Here is a 26,737-nt window from a genome sequence, read left to right as displayed (position 1 = left end):
ACGCTTATTTTAGTGAATTTATGAATAATTGCCAGTCTCCAAACAAGCTACTCACACAAAAAACATTTCAATGACGAAGAGTTGGATTTTCATTGAATGTGGGGTGATGTAGTGTATACAATAACTGGGCAGCAGAATAGATCTTGGTTTCATAAATGTGAGGTGCACTGTTGTTAAGCAAAAATGTTTATTTTTATTTGTATAAAAATTGCTCCACAAATTGATTTATATTATTTTGAATTAAAACATCTCTAGAAGCTGTGCCTAAAGCAAGTTGAAAATTATGGAAGGTTGTAAACTGCTTGTACATATGGTGTTGTACAGGATATTCCAGATGTTAGACCTACCTGAATAAGGAAGAGAAAGTGCCGCCACAGACTCGTTGATGCCGTTCGTGTAAACAAATACGATTTTCATACTTGACATAAAGCATATCTAATATCAACCACTCAGCTACACAAGATGACGCATGACGTTGGCCAGCAATGTTTTGATTCTCTCGGTGGTGACGTAATCCAGGACACAAATATGGTTCCCACTTAGTTTTGGTTCGGAACGCAAAGTGATCATTACTTTAAATGTGACATTTTTCTCACAAGATGAAGGGCTAAACGGATACACTAGGCGAGGGCTCAGATCATGGAAGTTTCTGCTGAATCTGGACGCAGGCTGGTGTGTAGCATATTACGTCCTTGTATAGGGGGAACCATGCTTGGGCAGATCATTTGTTGTTAGCCAGCTAGCATTTCCAAAACAGAACTGCTACAATATGTCAAATGCTTCGCAAAAATGTTGCCAAACGTCAGCCACATGTAACTGGATAACCTAACTAGCTACATGCGCACGATGAAAACAAACATGGTTCATAGCAATAAGCTCGCTTTGCGCTAGATTATTGCAACATTTGGAACATGCTTCCTCAAGCAATGTTATTGTTGTTGTGAGGAGGATAGCTAGCAGCAACATTAGATAACGTGCATCCTAGATCATAAATTCAGGCATGAGAATATGTTCTAAATGGTTTCCAATGATGAAGGCCCAACTACAACTACATACATTATAGATCTGGTAAATGTAGACATATAAAGCACGTGCTCAAAGAGCCTCCAATATTTTATTTTGAGGTCCCATGAGCCAGAACGCAAACCACTCCATTCTAATTTGAAATGGCAGTGTGATGCACATTTGTGTTGTTAGACTTTTAATAAGGAATATTCGCAAGGTGCCATAAACATGATGTACGTACTTTTATAACATTTGTTTTGACTCCTCTAGCGCTCCATCTGCCGGAGAATGTACGACGAAAATGAGGATTTGTCTGATGTGGAAGAAATTGTAAATGTCAGAGGTTTCAGTTTGGAGGAAAAACTTGCAAGTGATGTGTACAATACACAGTTCGTTCAGTTGATGGATGGTAAAGGTACAGCACCTGTTACATTCTTTGTCACTCACTACCCTAAAGCCCACTTCTTCCCATTACAAAGCCCATTACTGTTTATTTGATATCCACAACTGTGTTTGCTGTAGCTTTATATGTTATTAATCATATGTGTTTGATGATATGTTGAATAGCCTGACTCTTTGCTTTCTAGATTTCACTTATGAGTATGTTCAGAGAGAGGCTCTCAGGGTCCCGCTTATTTTCAAAGCCAAAGATGGACTGGGCATCAGGTGAGACAGTTGGTGTTTTGTCCTATGGTGAATTAATGAAAAAAAACACATAAAAGCAGAGCTTATGGATAAAGTGCAATGTATTATTTCCTCTTATGTGCCATTATTGATTACTGGGTGATAAAAAAAAGTATGTGATGGTTGAAAGTACATTTTCTCATTGTGACTGTCATTCTAAAAACACAGAATGCCAGATCCGGAATTCACAGTCAGTGAGATTAAAGGTTTGGTTGGTAAGTATAAGGTTTAGTCATTCTCCTCCTCCTGTTTAGTCATGTTTGTAATTGCAGCTACGGTGCATATATTTCCACACAAGAGTGCTTACAGTACCTGTTGTGTGTGCTTGTTGAATGTTCTGGGTTGTGACAAAACATCTGTGGTTGCTGAAGTGAACTTTTGTAAGCCTGCCATGTTATCTAACAGAATTGTTCTTTTAACTGATGGAAGAAAAATAAGATGACTCACTTTAACAAAATAATTTACAGACATTTTCATCGCATATGCAATAGATATGCCTTACCCTTGTATTGTTAGGAATACACTACATGGCATGTAGTCATCAGTATCAAATGCAGGGTTTTTAAAAATTTGGGACAGTTTTGGTTTGGCTACTCCATCTGGTGGTGTAGGTCGGAACAACACCTGTCTATGTAGAGTGCTCCTATTAGCCTGTAAGTGGAGCACACTTTTTCAATTGTACATGCTGTATGAGTTTGGCTACACCTGGATATAAAGTAATTAGTTGCATGTCTGATTTTTGCAGGTGCTATATATACATTTATAAACCTATCAATACTGAGTTTAACAAATGACAGCATGACAGCAAAAAAAGCTGATGGGGAGCTCTTTGCCTAAACTCTATAGTGGCATAGAATACCAAGGAACAGTACCTTGTTAGCTTCAATTATCAGTAATATTTTGTGGTTGAACAGTTTTTTTTATTCTAGGGTTACAGCATGTCTGCTCTGTGTGTTTGCAGGTAGCAGACGTAATGTTGATGTGATGGACGTGAGCACTCAGAAAGGCTCCGAGATGAGCATGGCCCAGTTTGTGAAGTACTACGAGACGCCAGAGGAGGAGCGGGACAAAGTCTTCAATGTCATCAGCCTGGAGTTCAGCCACACCAAGCTGGAGAACCTGATCAAGAGGCCCACCGTGGTGAGATGATGCTGCCTGCATGGCAATGATGGGAAAGGGTCATTCAGTTGGGGTTATGACAACATGTGCTCCAAACCTAATTGTTTGCTGAGCAACATTCTATTGTTGTTGTTGTTGTTTTTTTCATTGAGCTAAATTATGTAAAATGAAGTGTTTCAAAATGGTCAACTCTCCCGTAGGTCGATCTAGTGGACTGGGTGGACAACATGTGGCCCCCTAGTCTGAAACGAAGGCAAACAGAAGCCACCAATGTCATGAATGAGATGAAGTACCCCAAAGTGCAGAAGTAAGTCATTTTTAAATTCCATTAGTTATTCCGTAGTATTTCCTATGCATTGCCAGCATGTTTAATTGGACTTAATTAGGCTAGTTGTTTCAGCCAAATTTCATTTAAAAAAGGCTATAGAACGATGATGAAGCAGTTTTTCTTAAAACAAGCTGTCAGAGGGTTTTACTGGGAGGCAATAGCACTCCTCCTCCTCTTTCCAAAGTCCCTCAGCCCTCCCTCTCTCTCAGTCTGCCCTCCCTCCCTCTCTCTGTCTGCTGCGCACTGCTGTCCTCCACTTCCTATGATGGCTCCAGGTGGTTGCTAGGCAGCGGGGCTCTTTCATGGTGGTGGGCGGTTCTCCACAGGCTGCAGCACTGACTCTAGTAAGCCTTCCTCAGCCAATCAGCTGCCAGTTTTAGGGCATAGCCTGCACTCCAGAACAAATTGTGCCCTCCCTTTCACCCTCACTCTCCTTCTCTCCCGCTCAGTCTTTCCTTCTCTCTCTCTCTCTCTCTCTCTCCTTTTCCCTTCCCTGAGTTTCTCCCTCTCACTCTACTCTCTTTACTAAATGGAGTCCTCCAAAGAGGGAGAGGCAGGGTAGAAATTAAAGCCAAAGCCGTTCTCTCCTGTCCGGTGACCAGCGCTCGGGGGGCTGGTCCTGAGCGAACTGGCTCAGAGGGAGAGGAGTAGCTGTCGGGTATGTCTCTGTCTTTCATTGAGAAAAGCTGCTGGGATTTAGAGCTGCTGGGAGTATTTATTGACCCCCTCTATAATGGAAATGCTCAAGGACTGGTGTGATTTACTGTCAGTGGTGTATGTAGTGGGATGCTGGGCTCCTAGCCCAGGGTCCGCTCACTGTTTGTCCTGAGTAGAGGGAGCTCTTTCGGGTAGACTGCTGTGCAGCCAATAGGAAACAGGTCTCTTTGCATGGTTTTGAGTCTTGTGTGTGTGAGAGTCAGACTGCTCACAGATTGATCAGACAGGCCCTCGGCTCACCTTAACTTACAATCTGTCACAAACAAATGTGAACATTTGCATCTTCTAGCTTATTTGTGTGAGTGAGCTTATTTATCTGTGGTGGCCAGTGAGTATGATGTACGCCAAGGAGAGTGAATGTGAAATTCCTAAGCCATATCTATACAAATGTATATCTACGTGTTCTGTTGATTGTAGGTGATAGACACACATGTCACCTTTCACAAGGATGAGGTGTCCCTCTCTTTGAGAGCTGGAGCATTTCTACTGTGCTTGCAGTTTCAACCATTACCTCAGTCAAGGTCATACTCTGGTCCTGCCCCCGTCACCCCTCTCCTCAGGTCTCTCTCTCTCTGTTGGAGGGAGCAGATCTACTACTGTGGGTTGACAACTGTGACTCACCTCATACAGCGTCGGCCAGGAGGGGCTGGAGGACTAGAACTTAACGCTATGTGACAGAAGTTGTAACCCAATTGTGTGTGTGGCTGCAATGAGACGAGCTGCCACTGACAGCGTAGGAAGCCGTTTGTGTTTTATGAGCTTCTATGTTCCTGTGGGCCAGGAGAGGTAAAACAATTGCGTATTGATCAGTGAGTGTTGACGAGACTCTCTGATCGAGCTCTGTTAGGCTATTTGCTACAAGTGTTTGAAAGGTACTGCTCTTACTGTAACTGTGGCTATCCCTGCTTTATATGACCAGTGTTGCAACAAGATGATGAATGGAAAAGGGTAGTACTAACATGACCTGTTGTAGATTTGAAAAGCCTGGTGAGAGCAGAGTGACTCTGCTTTTACCATCAGCTTACCAGCCGCTTGAGTGTACTGTACCATTACACTGCAGCACATATCACAACTGAGGCTTTTACAGTAATGTGCCTTGTAATGGTAGTCCTTTCCTTCTCCTCCACTTAAGCTCTGAGGTCGGGTCGCATTCTATAAATAGACCTCAGCTGTATGTCGCTGAATTACTGAATGATTTATGTCCCATGGAACCCTAATCATTCCTCAATTAATTTCCAAAGGAGGCTGTCCTGTTGTGAGCGATTCTCTCAGCTCATTTGTGGATAACACAAATGGGCTGAGATTTGTTTTTGTCAGTGGAAGAGTACTGGCAGATGAGAGAGAGAGAGAGACAGACTGTATGCATTTAGCAGTAGCAAGACCAAGAAAAGTCATTCTGTCCCGCGACCTCAGATTGTCAGATCTTAGAAGCAGATGTCATAATGATTACCTTGTACTTTATAGTCACAAAAAGAGGATGCTGTCTCACCATCATCTCTGTCCACCTCTCTATTGTAGGTACTGTTTGATGAGCGTGAAAGGCTGCTACACTGACTTCCACATTGATTTTGGGGGCACATCTGTGTGGTATCACGTATTCAAGGGAGGCAAGGTAAGTTCATAATGCCTCCTCTGTCTGTTTTTTCATTTAATTGAATTGAATTTTTTAAGACAGAAATAAATCATGTTCCTCCCAGTACTAACCAATGAGGAGACCACCGAATAAAAAGACTCTTCAGAAGATGATGCGTATGATAATGATTTCCCCCCAGGTGTGCTCTCTATTTTACCCTCCCCCAATCCTAATATGAATATCAGGTTTCTGTAGATGTGCTACAAAATGAACCTGTTCCCTCAGTGATGGCTGCACTGTCAGCAGAAATCACAGGATTATTCTGTGTGTGTGTGTGTGTGTGTGTGTGTGTGTGTGTGTGTGTGTGTGTGTGTGTGTGTGCATGTGCACGCCTGCCTTTGAGGGACACATAATACAAAGTTTCTAAGGTCAATCAAGAGCAAGAAGAAAAAAAGAGAGGGAGAAACATGAAGTGATAGGCTAGACAAATCGATAGAATGGGCTGATAGTATTTCAGATATGTAACCTTGAGTTGTAAACCAAAAAAGAAAAGTGCATATTTCATCCAAGATTAGAGGAGTTCATGAATGCAAAAATCCTCACCTTAAGTTTCTCTTTATATTCTGTCCCTCTAGGTGTTCTGGCTTGTTCCTCCCACCCCTCATAATCTTGCCCTGTACGAGGACTGGGTCCTGTCAGGCAAGCAGAGTGACATCTTTCTGGGAGACCGAGCTGACGGATGTCAGAGGGTGGAGCTGAAACAGGGCTACACTTTCTTCATTCCCTCAGGTGAGCTGACATTATTGTTTAGATTTATATTCCATAATTATTTATTATTATTATCATTGTTGTAATGACACATACTAGCAGAAGAACAACTTTATTCAGGCATGTCCTTGAGAATGTGTCTGGGCCCTGGGTGTTTTGAGCCTGGCTAGTTTCATGTGTGTCTTGTGACGTTGGGCTGTCCTCCTGCTTCAGGCTGGATTCATGCAGTCTACACCCCTGAGGACTCGCTGGTGTTTGGAGGAAACATTCTGCACAGCTTCAACATTCCCATGCAGCTCAGCATCTATGAGATAGAGAACAGGACTAAGGTAAGCTTCATGGTCCTGTGTGGGTCAGTTGGTAGATCATGGCGCTACTGTAGCAGTTAAGGTTGTGTGTTTGATTCCCATGGGACCATATATACAAAGAATTGTATGCACTCACTGTACTGGAAGTCAGTTTGGATAAATACATCTGCTAAATGGCTTTCATGGCACCAAAAGTATTGGGACAATTGGCTTGACAGGTGTTTCTGGTAAGTCAGGTGTGTTCTGTCACATCATTTGTGCAGGCATAAGAGAAGCAGACATGGTGTCTGTCAACATGAGGCTGACAAATCTGCTTACCTGAGGCTTACCAAACATCACTAAAAAGAAAGAAAGCACTGGTTCGTTGCTTTATAGTGTATAGTTTCTTTCAGATTTTTCATCCTTATAATGGCTTCCTTGACTTTTATTGACACCTCTTTGGTCCTCATGTTGACAGACCCCAAAGGCAGACTCCAAAGGCAAACGCAAAGCCTAGAATCAAAACTAGATATTGACAGCTCTCTTATGCCTACACAAATGATGTGACTGGAACATACCTGACTTACCAGAAACACCTGTCAAGCTAATTGCCCCATTACTTTTAGTGCCCTGCAATAGGGGGACTATGTATAAAAAGTGTTGTCATTTCTAAATGGTGAAACCAATATGTACACAAGTACCCTCAAATAATAGCAGAGAGTCTTGACTTTAACCTCATAGTAATTGTTTGATTTCAAAACTTTTGGAGTATAGAGCATAGAAGAAAACATGCACTGCTAATGAAAATAACTGGACAGAAGCTCCTCTTAGCTTGTTGGGTGAAGTGGAGCTATCAAGTTGTATTGCTGATGCCCTGTCAGTCCTTTCGGATCAGAGAACCAAGGTGATGAGGGCTAGTGACAGGAAGATGGATGTGGTCCAGAGTGGGTGACAGTGAGAGGGAGACAGAGAGTGGGAGAGAGAGAGCGGGAGACAGAGAGAGAGAGGGAGACAGAGAGAGAGAGGGAGACAAGAGATTGTGAGACAGACAAAGAGAGAGGGAGACAAAGACAGAGAGAGGGAGATAAAGACAGAGAGACAGAGGGAGGGAGACAGAGAGAGAGACAAAGATAGAGAGAGGGAGACAAAGGCAGAGAGTGTGATACAGAGAGTGTGAGACAGAGAGTGTGAGACAGAGAGTGGGAGACAGAGAGTGGGAGACAGAGAGTGGGAGACAGAGAGTGGGAGAGGGAGACCGAGAGAGGGAGACGAAGACAGAGGGAGGGAGACAAAGACAGAGGGAGGGAGAGAGAGAGAGAGAGAGGGAGACAAAGACAGAGAGAGGGAGACAAAGACAGAGGGAGGGAGAGAGAGAGAGACAAAGAGAGAGAGAGGGAGACAAAGACAGAGAGAGGGAGACAAAGACAGAGAGTGTGAGACAGAGAGAGGGAGAAGTGCTGAAAGTGCAATCATTTGCATTAGCATGGAATTGTGAAACAGACTGTGAATGCAAATGGGAGTGAGGAGGATGATGTTTGCAAGCCCGAATGCCTGCTTTTAATAAAAAAAAGTCCATCCATATTAATGTGGAAACATGAGTTTGTGGCTTCTAGTTTTATCAGAAGGCCTCTCTATGCTACTACAAGGGTTGAAATGATGGAGCTTGTTTTATTTTATACTGGCAGGCTGAGACTGAAAAATGTCTTCAAGGAAAGAGGTTGAAGCCTGTGGGCCTATTTGATTATCGCCTTTTTGCACACAAGCTCCCAAGGGATTTTGATAGTTAGTATGTGTGTATATGTGTGTGTATAGTATGCCTAGTGTTTATGTATGACCTAAGTAGAGGGATGTTTATTATGCTTGGTAGAAGTGGCACAATATCCAATTGGTGCATTATTTTATTTATTGAGAAAGCAGTAATAGTTTGGTAGCATATAACTGTCTGCAAATGAATGCACGATGTCTCTTTAGATTTGTTTCCCCCTCCTCTACATTTCTCATGTAGTATTTTCTGTGGAAAGGCTTAATTTTTGTAATACTGCATGAAAAGACATATTCTTTCCAAAGTCTGATCATGTACTTAAACACCGGCTTACTTCTTTCCCTTTGTAAAGATTTAATAGAAAACCTGTAAAATCAAATAGTTGATATATTCTTTCCAATAACAAGGTCAGAGTAGTTATTGTAAGGACATAGATGCAGGTAGTACATGCTTTAGAATGTTAATGGATACTAAATGACATTTTCTCAGCCATGATGAAAACAGATGGGAAGAGTCATCTTTGCACACAGTACAACACTATTTTTGTTTCTTGTGGAAGAGAGGGATGAGAGGAACAGAGACAGTTTCATATGCTCCCTAGGGCTCAGCACTGGTATGAGTGCTCTATTTATACACCTCAAAGAAATGGAGCTACAAAAAAAGGATCATTACTCTGAAAAGTGTTGATCTGTGTGAAATCATCTCAGTGAGATAAATATAGTGCTGTTACTGAGAGGAGAGTGGGAATCAGATCACGCTGCTGTAGCTGTCTGTGAGAGTGCAAGCTCTCTCTAGAGAAGAAAATGGCCCTGAATAGGTCTGCTGGTGTGCCAGTATGATTTTTTCTTGTTTATCTCTCATCTAATGTTTGTCTAGTCAGGTTTTTCAATGGAATTTTTAAAATGGTTCACATTTTCAGTTGTGACTCTTGTATCGCAGAAAATGTAATATCTAAGTGCTGTTAGAGCTGTGTAAATGTGTTTTTAGACAGTTATTTATTTAAAAACAGTAATTCATCAGTTGGTTATCTCTTTGTAAATACCATGGTAGTAGAGTTACCATAGTACAGTCTAATGACCACCTCCATTGCCTTTTTTTGGCCTTTTTTTTGTCTTAAGTCATGATTGTCAAAGTTTCCATAACTGTTTTCAGGTTCATTCCAAGTTCCGCTACCCATTCTACCATGAGATGTGCTGGTATGTCCTGGAGAGATACGTGCACTGTCTGACCAAACGGTCCCATCTTGCACAGGAGTTCCGCACAGAGACTGTGCTGATGGGTGAGTAAGCCCAGATAATGGAGATGTTTAACCCATGCCCCTGGTGTGTCCACCAATATTGTTGAAGCCTTCCGCTAGCCTGAGTCCAGTCTTGTTATAATTACTGCGCCGGGGCGACACTCTACTCGTTTACTAAGAGCCTACAACACTCCTGACCTCCATGTAATCAGTAAGACTCATAGAAATTATGACACGACAGTGGTAGAAATGATAATGTGACAGCATAAGGTATAATTACATGATACTGTAGAGCACAACAAACTTCCTAGACTAACCTGTGTCCCTTTCTCTATCCTCCTCAGCCTCAGACTTGGACAGGAAGCTGGGCGCAGAGAGCCCTTCCTCTGACTCACGGAGCCAGGACATGGACGAGGACTCGTGCGAGACACAGACGCAAGATGAGCAGGGTGAAAGGTCAGAGAGGGGCAGCTGCACTCGGCCTTCCTCGGATGACCCCTGTTCTCCTGACAACAGGAAGTGCAAACCCAGTGACCCCAGCGGTCCCCCAACCCTTAAGGCTGCTTTGTCCAATGACTCTGAGGATGGCTGCATCCCCAACTCCACCCACCACCCTCCAGACCTCCCCAAAACCCCCTCTGGCTCGCCAGGCTCTGAGTCTCAGAGCAAATGGACTCACCTGACTGAATTTGAGCTGAAGGGCCTCAAAGCTTTGGTGGAGAAGCTGGAGTCGCTTCCAGAAAACAAGAAGTCGGTCCCAGAGGGCATTGAGGACCCCCAGGCCCTGCTGGATGACATGAAGGTATGTTATGTGCCATGTCAGCCGGTTCACCCGGGTCAGGTCTCAGGTATTGTGTGTGCATTTTCCAGAGCGTAAGAGCATATCTGGATGTACTCACTCACTCTACCCCATCTCCTCCCTCTCCTCCTGTCTGGTTGGTCAGGTTGTTCTGAAGGAACATGCAGATGATGACCCCAAAATGGCCATCACTGGAGTGCCCGTTGTGTGTTGGCCCAAGAAGTCTATCAAGGTGAGGCTGTTTTTTTTACAGACTTTGGCTAAATAGAATGCACCACCGCTGAATGTTCCAGCCATGGTGGTACGGTAGAGCTAGCTACAGCTGCAGTACCCAGTACACTACAACACAGTTTAATGACTGCAGCAGGGTAGCCAGTGTTTCTCTTCTCTCAACTCCCGTTCTTTCTTTCTCCTATGTGTATTTCTCTTCACGTCACCACCCTATCCCTCCTCCCCTCTGTATCTCTACTTGTCTGTCTTTGCTTTACCACTAGTCCCTGCCCATCTCTCTCTCTCTCTCTCTCTTTCTCTCTCTCTCTCTCTCTCTGCCTCTGACTCACAATCTCTATCACTTGATTCTCTCCTTCCCCTGAGCAGAGAATGTACTCATTTGCATAATTTTGACTTTGCAGGCTGCAGAGTTGCCTAACGAGAGAGATAATGAGATTGGTTATATTCTTTCCTCCTCTCATCTTCTCCATGTCACAGCCAGGCCTCCTCCACTGTGTCTGTCATTTTTAGGTCATCAACACTGTGCTAAGTACTCTTGCTCACCAGGAGAGGGTTTTACCATATAGGCTCACTGGAAACAGTTGGGCTCAAAACTGCTTCTCACGCACAGTATGGATGGTCTGCTGTCCAGCATGACGGATGCATTGTTCATTGCCATACGATCGGCAAAACGCCATTTTTGTGATACTTCTGTGGAATGCCATCTGCATGCGGGGGTTTGGAGATTGGGTTAACGTCATTGTTTACGGTACAGTATGCTCGGCTTGCTTTCACTCTCAAGACTCTCAACTTGTTGTGTTATGGTAGTTGAGTCACTGGGAGGCCATCTTTACCGTTGATTGAGGGTCATCTGCTATTTATAGATTTCTGGCTGGCTCATATGATGCAGATATGAGATGGATGAGACATTCATATTATTACCCCTTCATGAGTAATGACCTACTACTGCACTGCCTTGTCATACAGTCTTTTACAACCTGGCAATAGTGCTTTTATGACATGGTCATGCTTAGAAGCAAAGTCTTTAAAATGAAAAGATTTAAAATGCCCCTAGCTGCATTTAGAGTGATGTCATTTTCTATGAGAGAGGTTTATTATTTTGTAGCAGGTTCAGAAAATTGCTGTTGTCACATGTCACCACATCTAATAAGGGATTATAAGGGGTTCTTTTCCCCTCATGCATTGTGAAAGACAGAATGGGGAATTAGGGTTGGAGTGGTGTATGATGAATGATATGATGATGATCTGTATACAGCCCTTTGATCCGCCTGCTCTCCCTGGAACATACTGTAACACTGGGAAGCTCGCATGGTACTACAGCACAGCTGGATGTACAGTGGCAGGCAGAGCAATCAAACTCAGATCAGCGGATGAAGTGTGAAGGCAGGAAAGCAACAGACTAGATTAATCCCTCACAGAGCTCTGACTGAGACACAATAGCAGCTCAGATTTTTTGTGCTACATTTTAAGAAAAGATATTTGGTCTAGTGCTCACCCTCACCGGGCCATCTAAAGGCCAGCTGCTGATTCTGGGGGCTCTTTGGCTTTGTGTGTGTGTGTGTGTGTGTGTGTGTGTGTGTGTGTGTGAGCGTGAGTGTGTGTGAGCGAGCGCGCGCGTGCCTTTTGTAATAAAATACCATCTGTCTCTCTATTGGTTGCATCGGTCCCTGTCTTCCTGATCCAGCTCATGAATATCGCTTTAACAGGATCTGCATTCTATTTCCTCACTGGAGGGAGACAGACACCCCCAGTACATATTCGAATACATGATCTGCATATTGGCTCCCTATTGGCTTCATTGCTTCCCTGTGCTCCTCCCTCCCGGAGCTATGACGTCCATATTCATGAGGCTGCCAACCCTGCTGTGCTGTGCTATGCTGTGTGCCTTGCCTCTGCCTGTGAGAAGTGAGACTGGAGCTGTGGAGCAGGAGGGAGGGCCGTTGGGTAGACAGCAGCAGCAGCAGCAGCAGCAGCAGTAGAGGAGGAGAAGGAGGAGGAGGCTCGGGCTGGGGCTGCAGCCATGTCAGTTTGCTGTGAGCTGGACAGGGTTTGAGAAACAGCCATGGCCATGTCGCTGAGTGCTGACGATGAGGATTACGACTCAGAGGCTGAACAGGTTAGCGCACCGCTGGACCAAACCCCTCAAGCCACAGGCCACCACAGAGGAATGTTTGTGTCAGGCAGAGTGGATCGAGTTAGCGTCAGAGCGTATGAAGAAATGGAGACAGACACCTGAAGAAACGTTTTCAGTTTTTGTTTCTGTGTTTCCCTCCTTCCTCTTATTCTTTCGTTTTGTTCTGTTTTTGCAAGGTTGATTGGCGGGTGTGTGGGTGTGGGTGTATTAGGTATATGCAGTAAGGGGGAGAGATGTTCCGACGGTTTCGGTCCTCAGGGCAGCTACTGGTTGTTCCAGAACAGAGAAGGGGAAATGAGAGATGAACAACAAGAATATGTGTGTGAGAGATCAAGCAGAAAGAGATTAATATTTGATAGGTTTGTATGTGCTTGTGTTAGCATGTGTGAGCATGAAAGAATTAATTAGGCTGGAGGCAATAGATGGGCAAGTTTGTCTATGGGAACTGAGAGAAAATAAGGTAAAATAGATGTTACGTTTCAGAAATGAGTTTAGATATATGTATTGGGGGTGTGGCAATGTGGCATTTGAGATGAGATTTTGTAAGAGGGATTTTGTGTTGTGTTTGGGTTTGTAGATATATCTCCACCACACAGCCACACAACTGCATTCCACACCCCCTTCCATTAACTCACTGGCTACAGCTCTGTTATGATAACACTGGATTGCAGTCAAATTCTTTTTGATCCTTCCACAGATGCCATAAGATATTTGTTTCTTCTTCCTCTGTTTTTGCAGATGTAATTACAGCCACCCTTTTTTTCTTGATGTTCGATAAGGCTGTGAGCATGTTTGGCCAAATTCACGATCAGATGAAAGCATAGCTTACCGTATTACTGCTATTTAGGGTCTAGCTTCAGAGGGTTTTACAGGGGAGATGTCGACAGGGGGATTTAGAAAATGAGACGTTTTTATTGATAAACAATCAAATTCTAAGACCTAATACTTGATTTCTTCCTCATTTTCATTTGTAACTATAACAGTTATTGTTATTGTGAGCATAAATCTAGATTGTGACAGTGACTCCTGGCGCTCACACTCAGGTGGTGACGGTGCCCTGCTCTGCAGCTGGCTGCTTTTCAATATTGTGTCTATAGGTGGTGGTGTTTTCTGTTAGGACTGACTGACTGTCCTGTATGGTTTGATCTAAGATCATCAGAGGTACGTGTGCATGTGTGTGTAATGGGGGAGATAGTGCATGTATCTCTGATCAGTCTGACACTGACATAGTAGGTTATTGGGCTCGGTGCAGGCAGGTAGACTGTGCGGTTAGCGGTCTTCTTTCTGTCAGAAGGGCATTTAAACATGACTACATAGTACAAACTACATTTAAACAAGAACTACATAGTACAAACCTGCTGTGTACATGTTTTGTACCGCTGCAGTAACTTAACCGCAGTTTTTGATGCCAATGAGATACATCTTCACTCGTCCTTACATGGAGACAACACATTGCTCTTTTAGTCCCCACTGGGACAGGCCACCAGAAACATCTTATGTCATCCAGTGTGAACTCTAGCTGCTTCCTGTGATAGAGTATGGTAACTGAGACTGAATGATGGGTCTATTAAGGTCCTGTAACAAGAGTCTCACACCTTTTCTTTGTAGGGGGAGACCCCTTCTGTCAATGCTCCACCACAGTCCTGTTGTGCTGTCCCTTTAAGGGGTGTTGTGGATGGACATGGGGGAGGGGAAGGGATTTGGAGACAATGTGGTGGGCTGCTTGTGCCAGTTCTGTGGTCTTTTGGCCTTTTTGACCTATGTCTGAGCTAGCAGGCCACTCTGCTCTTGATACAAGGCAGGTTAACTTGAAGACCACTAAGATGCTATCAGGTAACCTGTTACATAAGGTAATCTGATACGTAGGACATATGTATGTATTGTTTCTTCAGAAATATGAAAGAGGTGAAACAAGCAATACTGTGTGTCTCTTGGCATTGTTTCTTTAGTTGTTCAATTTCATATCTCTTCAGTTCTCCTATGGCTCAGACCCCCAGACAGTCTATAATCCTAACAACGACCCCCACAATCCACTGCAGATTACGGATGCCCCCAATATCCCAATAATCCTGTCTGTCGCCTGGACCTCTGATCAGCCCCAGCCACTCTGCTTAATGTCCATTTCTTTCAGGATCAGTCTACAACAAGATGAGATTTCAGCCTTGCACCCTGCTGCCATCCTAGAAGTGTGCTGATCAAATCACTGATCGTTTCTTTTCAGTTCAGCAGTCATTGGTTACATGTCTCTGAGGGGAGGGAATGGGAAGTTGTTGTTGCTAGGCTGATACAGTACTAGGCAAATATTCATGTTGCTATAGAAATCTGATACCTCTGATTGCCTGAGGTAGTATTACATTCCTCGCTGCAATTGTAATCACAGACATTATCTGTTCCTGCTTCTCTCGCTTTGTGGAGAATGATATTATGACAACCATTCCTTTGAATTGACGACACCTCCTTACTCATTATGTAAAACCGTTTTTACAGTGGGTTTTACAGGTTTTACTGTGACAGAACCTGTTCATCCTGCTGGAGGAGGAGGAGGGTAAGGGGGGGGCGGGGTTGGAGGAGACAGATTAATGTTTGTTTAGGGAGTTGGTCTAGAGACCACAAATATTCCTGAATTGTCAAATTCAATATTATAGTTTTAACTTATACGTATATACACTCACCGAATACTTTATTAGGAACACCTGTACACCTTCTCATGGTGGAGGTGGTGTAATGGTGTGGGAAATGTTTTCTTGGCACACTTTGGGCCTGTTAATACCAATCAATCATCGCTTGAATGCCACAGCCTATTTGAGTATTGTTGCTGACCATATGCATCCCTTCATAGCCACAATTTACCATCTTCTAATGGCTACTTCCAGCATGATAATAGGACATATGTATGTATGAAAGTGCAGCTGAAAAATCTGCAGGAATTGCCTGATGCAATCATGCCATCATGGACCAGAATCTCAATGGAATGTTTCCAACATCTTGTGGAATCAATGCCACAAAGAATTGAGGCTGTTTTGAGAGCAAAGGGAGGCCCTACCCAGTATTAGTATAGTGTTCCTAATAACATGTTCGGTGAGTGTGTGTGTATATATATGTTGTGTACAAACATGCCTGATGTGCTTAAGTTCTGCAGATATACGGTGCTCCAGAGTCTTAAGTTTGCTTGAGTTCACGGAAGATGAATGTTAAAAAACGCTGGATAATCACAGGATGTTTGGAATGTAGTACATACAGTACTGTACAGTGTGTTGCTTTGGAAACAATTGTCCTTAGCAGGCCTACAGTACTTGCTGCTGAATGGACTGTAAAAGCATTTCCTCTCCATTGCCCTGTCCTCGTAATCTTGGTACAGCTCATTTCCATAACCATAAATCCCTTGGTGCAGTGTACAGTATGTCCCAGTGATGCATGCTCTCCTGTAGGTGAGGGGTAGCCATTAGGGCAGAGTCTCTTTGAAGTATAAACAATCCTCAAGTGGTTTGCTGCTCAATATAGAGGAGATCACAGCAACCCTTGGGACATGATGCACTGTGTGTGTTTCTTTACTGTAAAGCTCATGGGTATGGGGTTTTAGTCATCATGGATATGTGTGTGTGTTCCTGTTGTGTTTGTGCACATTGCATTGCGATCAGGTGTGTGCGCGTGCAGTTGGTTAGTTGGTTATTTGGTTGTTTGATTGATGGAATGCACATACACACAGTCTCAACGTTGCCTCGTTGCCCAGAAATAACAGCAAGGAAATAAACTGTCAAGACGACTCAATAATGGAAAGCGCTCATCATCAAAGAAGTCCCCCATCCCCTCTCCATCTCTCACTGCATTTATTTGAGTCTTACAGCACATTTCAACTTATGACCTTTCCCTATAATACGTAACATTGTTAGAAGTGGTTAATGTTTGGGCATGAATGTTGCTAGGGAAACATTGCACACATTTAATTGCACAGTTAAGCTTTTAAGAGGTCTAAGTGCAGATGATTTGAGTTAGACAAATGGCATGTTGTTCTCACTTGACTCTGCATGTTGACCACTTATTCCCTCTTTCTGTTCTCTTCTGAGAAAGGGGAAGTCTAAGCACTAGAGGTTACTCCAGGGGTGGGTAGCTCTAGCTTTTGGTCTTTGTGGACTGGACTAGTGTTATACTTTTGCTCCAGCACAACACGTGGTCAAACAAATCTTCCATTTAGACCACAACTAGTTTAAACTGACGTGTTGTGGAGCAAAAAATGTGACACGATTGTGTCCCTCTGAATACCAGAGCTGCCACCCCTGGGTTAGTCCAAACCAGGCTCATACAAGCTCTGCTGCTTGTGACTCAACACTTGAGTGATCAACTCCTAACTGGTACTGATTGGATATTGAGTCCATCCACCTGCTTTGTCAGGTCTCATCAACCACAGCCTATTTAGAGGTTAATAATACTGCAGAAAACAGCCTACCCTAAAAAAACAAACTACATGTCTCGGAAGACCTGGCTGTCACCTCTTTTGTCTTGTTATCCAACAAAAGTGGTCTCTTTTCTCCCCTCAGCAACGGCCTCTCAACCGGCCTAAACCCAAGATGGCGGCATCTCCTGCGGCAGCTGGGGCGGTCAAGCTGTCGGCCAGCCGAAGCACGTCGGGCGCCCGGAGGAGGAGGACACGGTGCCGGAAGTGTGAGGCGTGCCTGCGTACAGAGTGTGGAGAGTGCCACTTCTGCAAAGATATGAAGAAGTTTGGAGGGCCAGGTCGCATGAAACAGTCGTGCATCATGAGGCAGTGCATCGCGGTAAGTTTCCTGCAGGGCGAAGACTCTCCCTCTCTGCATGTTCACTGACACTATATATAATATTTGGCAGTTTGTTCATTTACAAACCTTAATCAGGCTTCTTCTTGTTATGGGTGATGAACAGTGGGGATGTTGTGAAAATGATTCAAAACAACATCCACTGTATGTGGTTGTGTGACTGCATATTGAGTGTACTGAATTGGGGGTGTGTTTGTCCATGTGACTGTCCAGCCTGTGCTGCCTCACACCGCAGTGTGTCTGGTCTGTGGAGAGGCAGGGAAGGAGGACACCGTGGAGGACGAGGAGGAGAAGTTTAACCTCATGCTTATGGAATGTTCCATCTGCAATGAGATCGTCCACCCTCTTTGCCTCAAGGTAAACCATGTTTATGCTGAGTGTGAATGTTATGCTGAGTGTGAATGTTATCATTGACTGAGCTCTTCCCCATTGATTCACTTCAAGTATGAGCACTTTCATGGTTTTCTTCTGTATTATTTATTATATTATTTGTTATTGTGCCTGTTTTCATCCTCACCATCAGAGTCTCACTACTTCTCTCTTGTTCAGGTGAAAGACTCAGGTGGAGTTGTGAATGACGAGTTGCCAAACTGCTGGGAATGTCCAAAATGCAACCATGCTGGGAAGACTGGGAAAGTAAGCATCTACTTGGGTGTATTTTCGAGTAGAGTAACTTTTCTGCCAGTGAGAATGTGCTTGGCAGAATATTTAGGCCCTGTAATGTTCAGGGAAGGTAACACTTGTTCCATGATTAACAAGTTGTTTTTAATGATAATTGCATTACCTGAAACCGATAGGCAAAAGGTATAAAGTTGTGTTTCTTTGTTTCTCACCTTTTGGCCGTCAAGCAAAAAAGGGGACCAGGGTTCAAGTATGCATCCAACCTCCCTGGGTCGCTCCTCAAGGAACCACGGTTGAACCGTGACATTAAAGAGGAACTGGACACACCCTGTGTGCCAATGGCAACCGTGACCTCCGCGACTGCCGTGAAGAGGAAGGTGGAACGGGACGACACCCCTAAGAGGAAAGTGGAGGAGCCTCCAAAGAAACGTCCCCCCATGCTGTCTCTAGATGGTACACCCCGGCCCAAGCTGGAGGACAACCCCCTGAGGAAGAAAAGGAAGCTGTTTGACATCAAAGACGATGAACCAGTCGTCAAGAAAAAGGTATGAATCTCACAGGCCACTATACTGTCGCCATAGCTACTGAGCATTCCTGCTGACTCAATAAACCAGTGTCGATTTTGTTATTCTTTAAACCAAACATTAATGTTTTAGCTAATTTGAGACAATGTATATTAAAATCCTTTGAAAATGAATGTAAGTGTAATATGATCTATTCTGTCCATGTTCCCTTATAGAAGAAGCCCCCAAAGCCAGATGACCCCTTAACCCCCAAGCTGCTCCGACCAATTAAGATGGAGAGAGAAGATGAGGAGGAGGAACAAGAAGACCATGATGAGGAAGACCGGTATCCAGAGGACAGAGTTGCAGCAAAGGAGAAAGAAGAGGAGGAGGAGGAGGATGAGGAGGAGGAGGAAGAGGAGGAGGAGGAGGAGGATGAGGAGGAGGAGGATGAAGTACAGCAAGAGAAAGATGGTGGTGGTAGTGGTGGTGGCGATGGTGGTGAGGAGGACAAACCAAAAGCCATGCTGAGTCCACTGTTGAGGACCTCTGCAGCCAGAGAGAGTGACCAGTCGTGTTCCAGTTCTCCTCAAGCAGGGCCCAGCAGTGAGGGGGGCGAGGCCACAGAGAAGAGCTCCGTCCAGCTTAAGGCACGCCAGCGCCGCCGCCTCCCCAACAAAGAGCTGAGCAAGGAGCTGAGCAAAGAGCTCAACCAGGAGATCCAAAAAACAGAGGACTGTCTAGCCAACCAGAATCGCAGACCACTGAAGACTGAGGACAACCCAGCCAATCACAATCGTCGACCGCTGAAGACTGAGGACTCCTCAACCAATAGGAACCATAGACCACTTAAAACAGAGGACTCCCCAGCCAATCAGAACCACAAGGTACTTAAGATTGAGGATGGCGTAGCCAATCAGAACCGCCGACCACTAAAGACGGAGGATAGCTTGGCCAATCAGAACCACAGGCCAATGAAGACGGAGCCAGAGAGTGAGGGGGAGGAGCCCAAGCCCAGACGGCCACTCAACAACGGCAGCAGTGACCTTGGAGACTGGCTCCACCCGAGGAAGCAGGAAGTGAACGGAGCTCCCCGCGACCTCTCCCCCCTGGGGTGGAATCTCAGCCCTCCAATCACACCCATGTGCCCGCGCCCTCCTCCCTGCCGCTCGCCCCCCAAATGTATCCAGATGGAGCGTCATGTGATCCGGCCACCTCCTATCAGCCCCCCGCCAGACAGACTGCCCCTGGACAACGGCCAGGCCCACGTGATGCGCAGGGAGGTGTGGATGGCTGTGTTCAGTCACCTCACACACAGAGACCTGTGTGCCTGCATGTGTGTCTGCAAAACCTGGAACAGATGGTGAGTGTTGTATCTGCTCCACATGACAGGGAAGGGCTCTGACCTTACCGAGTACAGTCTGGCAAGTCAATGTATAAATAAGAGGACTGTATTTTCCCAATGGAACTTGTCTTGTTCACTGACTATGCACACTCCTGTAAGCTTTAGGCTCTGAGCTTCCCTAGAGCTCTGGCTTCCGTCTTGTCTTGGTATTCTCTCCACTGATCTGGGTATGTTGGCTCTGTGATCGTTTATTCAGCCTGGTCCCTGCCTCCCTACAGGTGCTGTGACAAGAGGCTATGGACACGGATCGATCTGAACCGCTGTAAGTCCATCACTCCCCTGATGCTGAGTGGTATCATCCGGAGACAGCCTGTTGCTCTGGACCTCAGCTGGACCAACATCTCCAAAAAACAGCTGAGCTGGCTTATCAACAGACTGCCAGGTAAGCATTGACACTGCAACGCTGGAGATGTGGCACTGCAAACCTGTTCTGCACCTTTGGAACAGAATAGTCTCAACTGAATAGTCTTTTATATAAAGTATAATAGTCATGTATATTGTCCTCGCCAATGAGGATTTCACTGCAAATGTTGGAATGGATAAACTTTTTTGAGAAATAATGACCATACTATCAGTTGTAGGCAATGTTACCACAAGCTGAAGTGCCTATGATATCATAATCGAAGCACTCAACAAGCCGTCGTGCGCCAAATTCAATCTGCTGCAATCTGCTCCAAATGCTGTCTCCAAATGCTGTAACTTTAGTGTGGTCTTGCAGTTGCCTACATGCATCTTTATCAATGAGCAGTAGGGGTGATCATGCAGTGTGGGGGTGGACTTACATAGACCTATTGTATGCTAGTTTATATTATTTCCCCCTCCTAATATTACCACAGATTGAATAAGTGGAATTTTACAGGATGATTCAAACAGCCATCTTCTTAGTTTGTGTGCAAAGGCTCTCCAAATGCATTTTCTATGAAGTAGGTATGCACATTTTCCTGTTATCTGCAGTATACAATGTTTAATATATTCCCCTATTTGTTTTTATTACCTATCAAAGACATGCACGGTTCCATTATTTAATTAGTATTTGGCACAGAGAGCAGAGGCGACTGATGTATGCAACATTGGCCAATCAACTTTTTAGGGAATATACAGTAGTTTACAGAATTTAGTAATGCGAGAATATACACTAAGCCTACTTCCACATATTTATAGAGGAAGTACTGATGTTACAAGGCTTTATCCCTGACAGGCGGCAATTACTGGCTTATGATCAAATAACAACTTCACAGACACTCTCACTCTCTTTACTGCCTCACCTATATTGGTGCCAAGTTTATGTTGGTCGGGGCGGGCGCATTTTGCAGTGACACCAAAACGGTCTTTGCACAAGATTTTATTGTTGTGCAGCGCTCTTTAGCAAAAGTAAATTGGAGCCCTTTGTGTGAGTTGAGCCTTTCGTTATTAAGGTTTCAGAGAATGCTCCCATATGTGTGCTCCATAATTGTGTCCCCAGGGGTTGCGGAATGTTTCAGTGGATTTTCTTTGTTGCTTATCAGTTTCTTCTCAGGATTCTGCCTGTGACTGTAATTACATTTGCATAGTTATTGTTTTTGTTTATTTGTTTTGCACCCTCAGGTTAACTAACTCGGTTGGATATTAATAAGATTGCAAAATGGAAAATAAGAAACAGGTTGCTCAAACAGCTTGACAAGGGCAGATTGCGTGGCGAGTTTATTTCAGAGTTGTTGACTGCTGTAGTCAGAGGGAGTGAGTCCAAATGCTCTAACACTGCTTTTGGTCTTAGGTCATTTAGTCTGTGTTTGCTGTATTCTCACAGTGACTCTACAAATGTGCAGTATAATGTAACTATACAGCCATATTATAGATCTGGACACTGATGTCTCCAGTGGGTGGTGATGGGTGAGTTACAGTACTGTGTGTTGACCTATGTGTTGTCCCTACAGGTCTGCGGATGCTGCTGCTGTCAGGGTGCTCCTGGGTGGCTGTTTCGGCCCTCTGCACCTCCAGCTGCCCCCTGCTGAGGACCCTGGATGTCCAGTGGGTGGAGGGGCTTAAGGACGCCCAGATGAGGGACCTGCTCTCACCACCCACAGACAACAGACCAGGTACACTATCCAGCTTGATGAACAACTGTAACCATGGCCTAAAAATGGCATAGATATTAACATATCTATCTCAAATAAAAGGCTGTACTGTATCTGTTTCAGTGTCCGTTAGTATAAAAGCAGTGGTAGAATCTATGTGCGCTGCAGTCTAAATCCTGCAGCCCATTTGTGTGAGGTCTAACTGTGTTCTGTGGTGCCCCCCTGTGTTCGTCTCTACAGGCCACACAGCTTGACAACCTCCGCCTCATTATTTCTGATTAATTGAACCCTGTATAGGGAAGAACTGTATAAAACTAAAACGAGAATACATTGTATACTTATGCTTCTGTATACAACATAAAATCTCTGGATGATTCATATTGACTGTACAACTAGAAATATGTCACATCACCAAAATGTACCAAATGGAGATGTATGGTTCTTCGTTGCAAGGGTTCAATTGTAATGTATGCTAAAAACATTATTAAAAAACCTTCACTTTGTAAATAAATTTATCACAGAAATATGACTCTCCAACCCCCCTTTCAGGTTTCCAAATGCAACCATATTATTTACTTTTTTGTGAGAAGAAAAACAAAGAACAGTTCCCACTACCATGATGATAAGAAGTAATGTGTGATCAAAACACACATCCTTTAGTGGGCTGCTTCACTACATTTCTCTTCTACATTCTCCTCCTCTCCTCGTCTGCATCTCTCTGTGTGTAGGTCAGTTGGACAACAGGAGTAAGCTGAGGAATGTGGTGGACTTGCGTCTGGCAGGGCTGGACATCACAGACACCTCCCTGCGCCTCCTTATCCACTACATGCCCCTGCTCTCCAGACTGGACCTGAGCTACTGCAACCACGTCACTGATCAGTCCGTCAACATCCTGACCGCCGCAGGGACCACCACGCGAGACTCACTCACCGACATCAACCTCTCAGGTACAGTAGGACGCAGCAATGCTTGACCCTATCCCATTCAGAGCCTCCCACTACTATTGGAGACAGAAAACTGGTGTCGTGCTAAATGTATATTGTTTGCATGATCACATTTTCCCTTTTGAGTGCTCAGACAGTTTCTGGCCCTCTCATTGTTAATTTATTGCTTCATGGCATAGCTTTTTAATGAGCGACCAACTCTGCCTTCCGAGAAAAATACGCTCCCCATGAAATCAAACCCTAATCCCACGGTTGAGCGTCAGAAGCTAATTGTGTCTATTTAAGATGCACTGTTGGGAGTCGTGGGATGGGGAAATAAAAATAGGCTTAAAGAATGAATCACAAAGAGCAAAGCCACACAATGAAGAGCCATAAATAACCCACCCCCCATGGTTCTGATCTCCTGAGAGGAGTTCTTCTAAGGGTTGGATCAATGAGAATTAGGCCCATTACGGGAGGAACAGTATGGCAGTTAGACTAATGAGGGCTAGGGTACTCCTGATGGCCACTACAGTATCATCATAATCATCATCATCTACTGTCCATCACTCACTGATGGAGCTGAAGTCCAATAAAAGCCCTTGGCTGAGCGGGGCTATTACCCATTGATAGTACAGTGTACATGTTATCCTACCCATAGTGGTGAGGTCTTGAAGGCTCATATTCCACAATGCAAATGACCACTTAACCCAATTGTGTATTGAAGCCTCAAGTCTGTCTCTGTGTGTATGCTATTTGTCATTAATTTGTCTGTGCTGTGTTTCAAGATAACCTCATACTGTCTCTTCTTTCTGTCTTCCTCCCTCCCTCCATTCCGTCCCTCTGCAGTGTGCAACAGAGTCACAGACCAGTCCCTGACCTACTTCAAGCGCTGTGGAAGCATCTGTCATATTGACTTGCGCTACTGCAAGCAGGTGACTAAGGAGGGCTGTGAACAGTTCATTGCTGAGATGTCAGTGAGTGTGCAGTTTGGACTGGTGGAAGAGAAACTACTGCGCAAACTCAGCTAATGGACAGCACCGTATGCACTGGCTCTATGACCCCTTATTTAGTGTGGGTTTATCATCCTGGAGAAAGTGCTATGTTTTGTTCACCTCAGTGAAAAACACAACCCACTTTAGAAGGCAGAGGAGAGAAATGACATTTAATGACATAGGAAAGTAAAGAAGTTGTTGCTCTGATAGTGTTAGTGACACTCATTGTGTCGTGGGGGAACTCATGTGCTGCTAAAGCGAGAATGTTTTTTCCAAAACAGGATTTTTCAACCAGCAAGGCTGGCAGGACACCCGGCTCTACTGGGAATTTGACGAAGCATGTTTCTTTCCGGTTTTTTTGCCAAGATATTTGCACCATTTTTTTAAGTTATTTTTATTTTATTTTTTATTTCTTCATATGAACAGACAGTGTATGTACACTCACCGGCCACTTTATTAGGTACACCTGTTCAACTGCTCGTTACACAAATATCTAATCAGCCAATCACATGGCAGCAACTCAATGCATTTAGGCATGTAGACATGGTCAAGACGACCTGCTGAAGTTCAAACTGAGCATCAGAATGGGGAAGAAAGGTGATTTAAGTGACTTTGAACGTGGCATGGTTGTTGGTGCCAGACGGGCTTGTCTGAGTATTTCAGAAACTGCTGATCTACTAGGATTTTCACGCACAACCATGACAGCAGAGGCTCTAGGGTTTACAGAGAATGGTCAGAAAAAGAGAAAATATCCAGTGAGCGGCAGTTCTCTGGGCGAAAATGCTTTGTTGATGTCAGAGGAGAATGGCCAGACTGGTTCAAGATGATAGAAAGGCAACAGTAACTCAAATAACCACTCGTTACAACCAAGGTATGCAGAAGACCATCTCTGAACACACAACACGTCGAACCTTGATGCAGATGGGTTACAGCAGCAGAAGACCACACCGGGTGCCACTCCTGTCAGCTAAGAATAGGAAACTGAGGCTACAATTTGCACAGGCTCACCAAAATTGGACAATAGACGATTGGAAAAACGTTGCCTGGTCTGATGAGTCTCGATTTCTGCTGAGACATTCAGATGGTGTAGGGTCAGAATTTGGTGTAAACAACATGAAAGTATGGATCCATCCTGCCTTGTATCAACGGTTCAGGCTGGTGGTGGTGGTGTAATGGTGTGGGGGATATTTTCTTGGCACACTTTGTACCAATTAGTACCAATTGAGCATCGTTTAAACGCCACAGCCTACCTGAGTATTGTTGCTGACCATGTCCATCCCTTTATGACCACAGTGTACCCATCTTCTGATGGCTACTTCCAGCAGGATAACGCGCTATGTCACAAAGCTCAAATAATCTCAAACTGGTTTCTTGAACATGACAATGAGCTCACTGTACTCCAATGGCCTCCACAGTCACCAGATCTCAATCCAATAGAGCACCTTTGGGATGTGGTGGAACGGGAGATTCACATCATGGATGTGCAGCCGACAAATCTGCAGGAACTGTGTGATGCTATCATGTCAATATGGACCAAAATCTCTGAGGAATGTTTCCAGCACCTTGTTGAATCTATGCCACAATTAAGACAGTTCTGAAGGCAAAAGGGGGTCCAACCCGGTACTAGTAAGGTATACCTAATAAAGTGACCAGTGAGTGTATGTACACAAATGTCATGTTTTCATGTTGTTCATAAGTATTTTTCTTTGTGTTGCAATGCAAAGTTTATGTATTATACAGAAATATTTTTGTATCAGAAAGCGGTTCATACTTTTATGTGCAGTATTGAATGCACTGATATACAGTACCATTTTTCAATCTGCATCAATGTTCACTGTTCAGCTTTTTATTGTTTAGACTCGAACCTTCTCAGAAGATTTATGCCAATTGGACAGTAGCTTGTGTTTGTGAGGTTGTTTTATATTTTATTTATTTATGTGGTGATGTTCCATTTGACGTTTTGTATTTGTACTGTATGTACATACAGGTACTCTCTGCTTTTCCTAGGACTATGTATTTCTCATTCCACTTCAATCTTGATATCCAGAAAGAAAATGATTTGCACTGTTTGACATACAGTAAATATATTGCTGTTTTTGCCAAGGTTTGTCATACTGGTATATATGCTTGCAAAAGCTACAGTACATCTACAATTTACCAATATTCTGTCAATCAGTCTCCATACTCTATTGATAGTGTCACACATGACTACAGTCAGTGGCTTATTATAGTACAGCTGTTCATGCAGCGGAGAAAGCCACTGCTTCAGAGTTGAATGAATCTGTATTAGTTAAAGGCGAGGAATGTACTTAACAGACAAACACTGACCACACAATAACAAACACTGACCACACAGTTACAGTACCCAACTCCTACTGTATTGAACTGAGGTGTTATTTGAAAGAAATTACAAAATTATTACTTAATGGGGTGGTCCTAATGTATAAAAGTTTTGATAAAAGTATGTTTTATATGAGGATATCTATCTACCAATCACCATGTCTTCCCTGTACGGTTGGGAATATTTTAGTACAAGTATGTGACCTGTATATACTGTATATCTTAAGCTCAAAGAAAACTATTCATGTGACATTTGAGTTATTAAAAACTCATTCTTGTACTGAGCTGTCTATTTTTGGTCATTTGTTGCCATGATCGTCTTAATTTATGTTGGTCATGCTAATAAGCATTCTGTGCAATATGTAAACACAAATGCGTGAAATATGTTAAAAAAAAACATGTCATACATTGGAATATCTATGAATGTTTTTTACGTTCTGAAATAAATACCGTAAACATACT

The 26,737-nt window shown here is 43.9% G+C and overlaps 1 protein-coding gene across 1 annotated transcript; it reads left to right on the top strand.

The window, feature by feature from the left end:
* Nucleotides 1-594: 594 nt before the first annotated feature.
* On the top strand, nucleotides 595-26,737 carry kdm2bb (lysine (K)-specific demethylase 2Bb). Its single transcript, XM_083669377.1, has 21 exons — nucleotides 595-672; nucleotides 1,276-1,420; nucleotides 1,593-1,671; nucleotides 1,858-1,904; nucleotides 2,651-2,829; nucleotides 3,009-3,115; nucleotides 5,372-5,465; nucleotides 6,062-6,215; nucleotides 6,408-6,523; nucleotides 9,396-9,522; nucleotides 9,825-10,282; nucleotides 10,425-10,511; nucleotides 17,180-17,416; nucleotides 17,648-17,791; nucleotides 17,984-18,070; nucleotides 18,283-18,600; nucleotides 18,795-19,921; nucleotides 20,182-20,345; nucleotides 21,877-22,038; nucleotides 22,746-22,964; nucleotides 23,790-26,737. Exons 1-21 carry the CDS (start codon nucleotides 640-642, stop codon nucleotides 23,969-23,971), a joined length of 4,266 nt encoding a protein of 1,421 aa, XP_083525503.1. The 5' UTR covers nucleotides 595-639; the 3' UTR covers nucleotides 23,972-26,737.

The sequence above is a fragment of the Argentina silus genome (genome assembly GCF_951799395.1).
Source record: "Argentina silus genome assembly, chromosome: 5".
In the NCBI taxonomy this organism is placed as follows: domain Eukaryota; kingdom Metazoa; phylum Chordata; class Actinopteri; order Argentiniformes; family Argentinidae; genus Argentina; species Argentina silus.
Note: the sequence above shows the minus strand (reverse complement) of the source record. Positions and strands in the feature narration are given on the sequence as shown.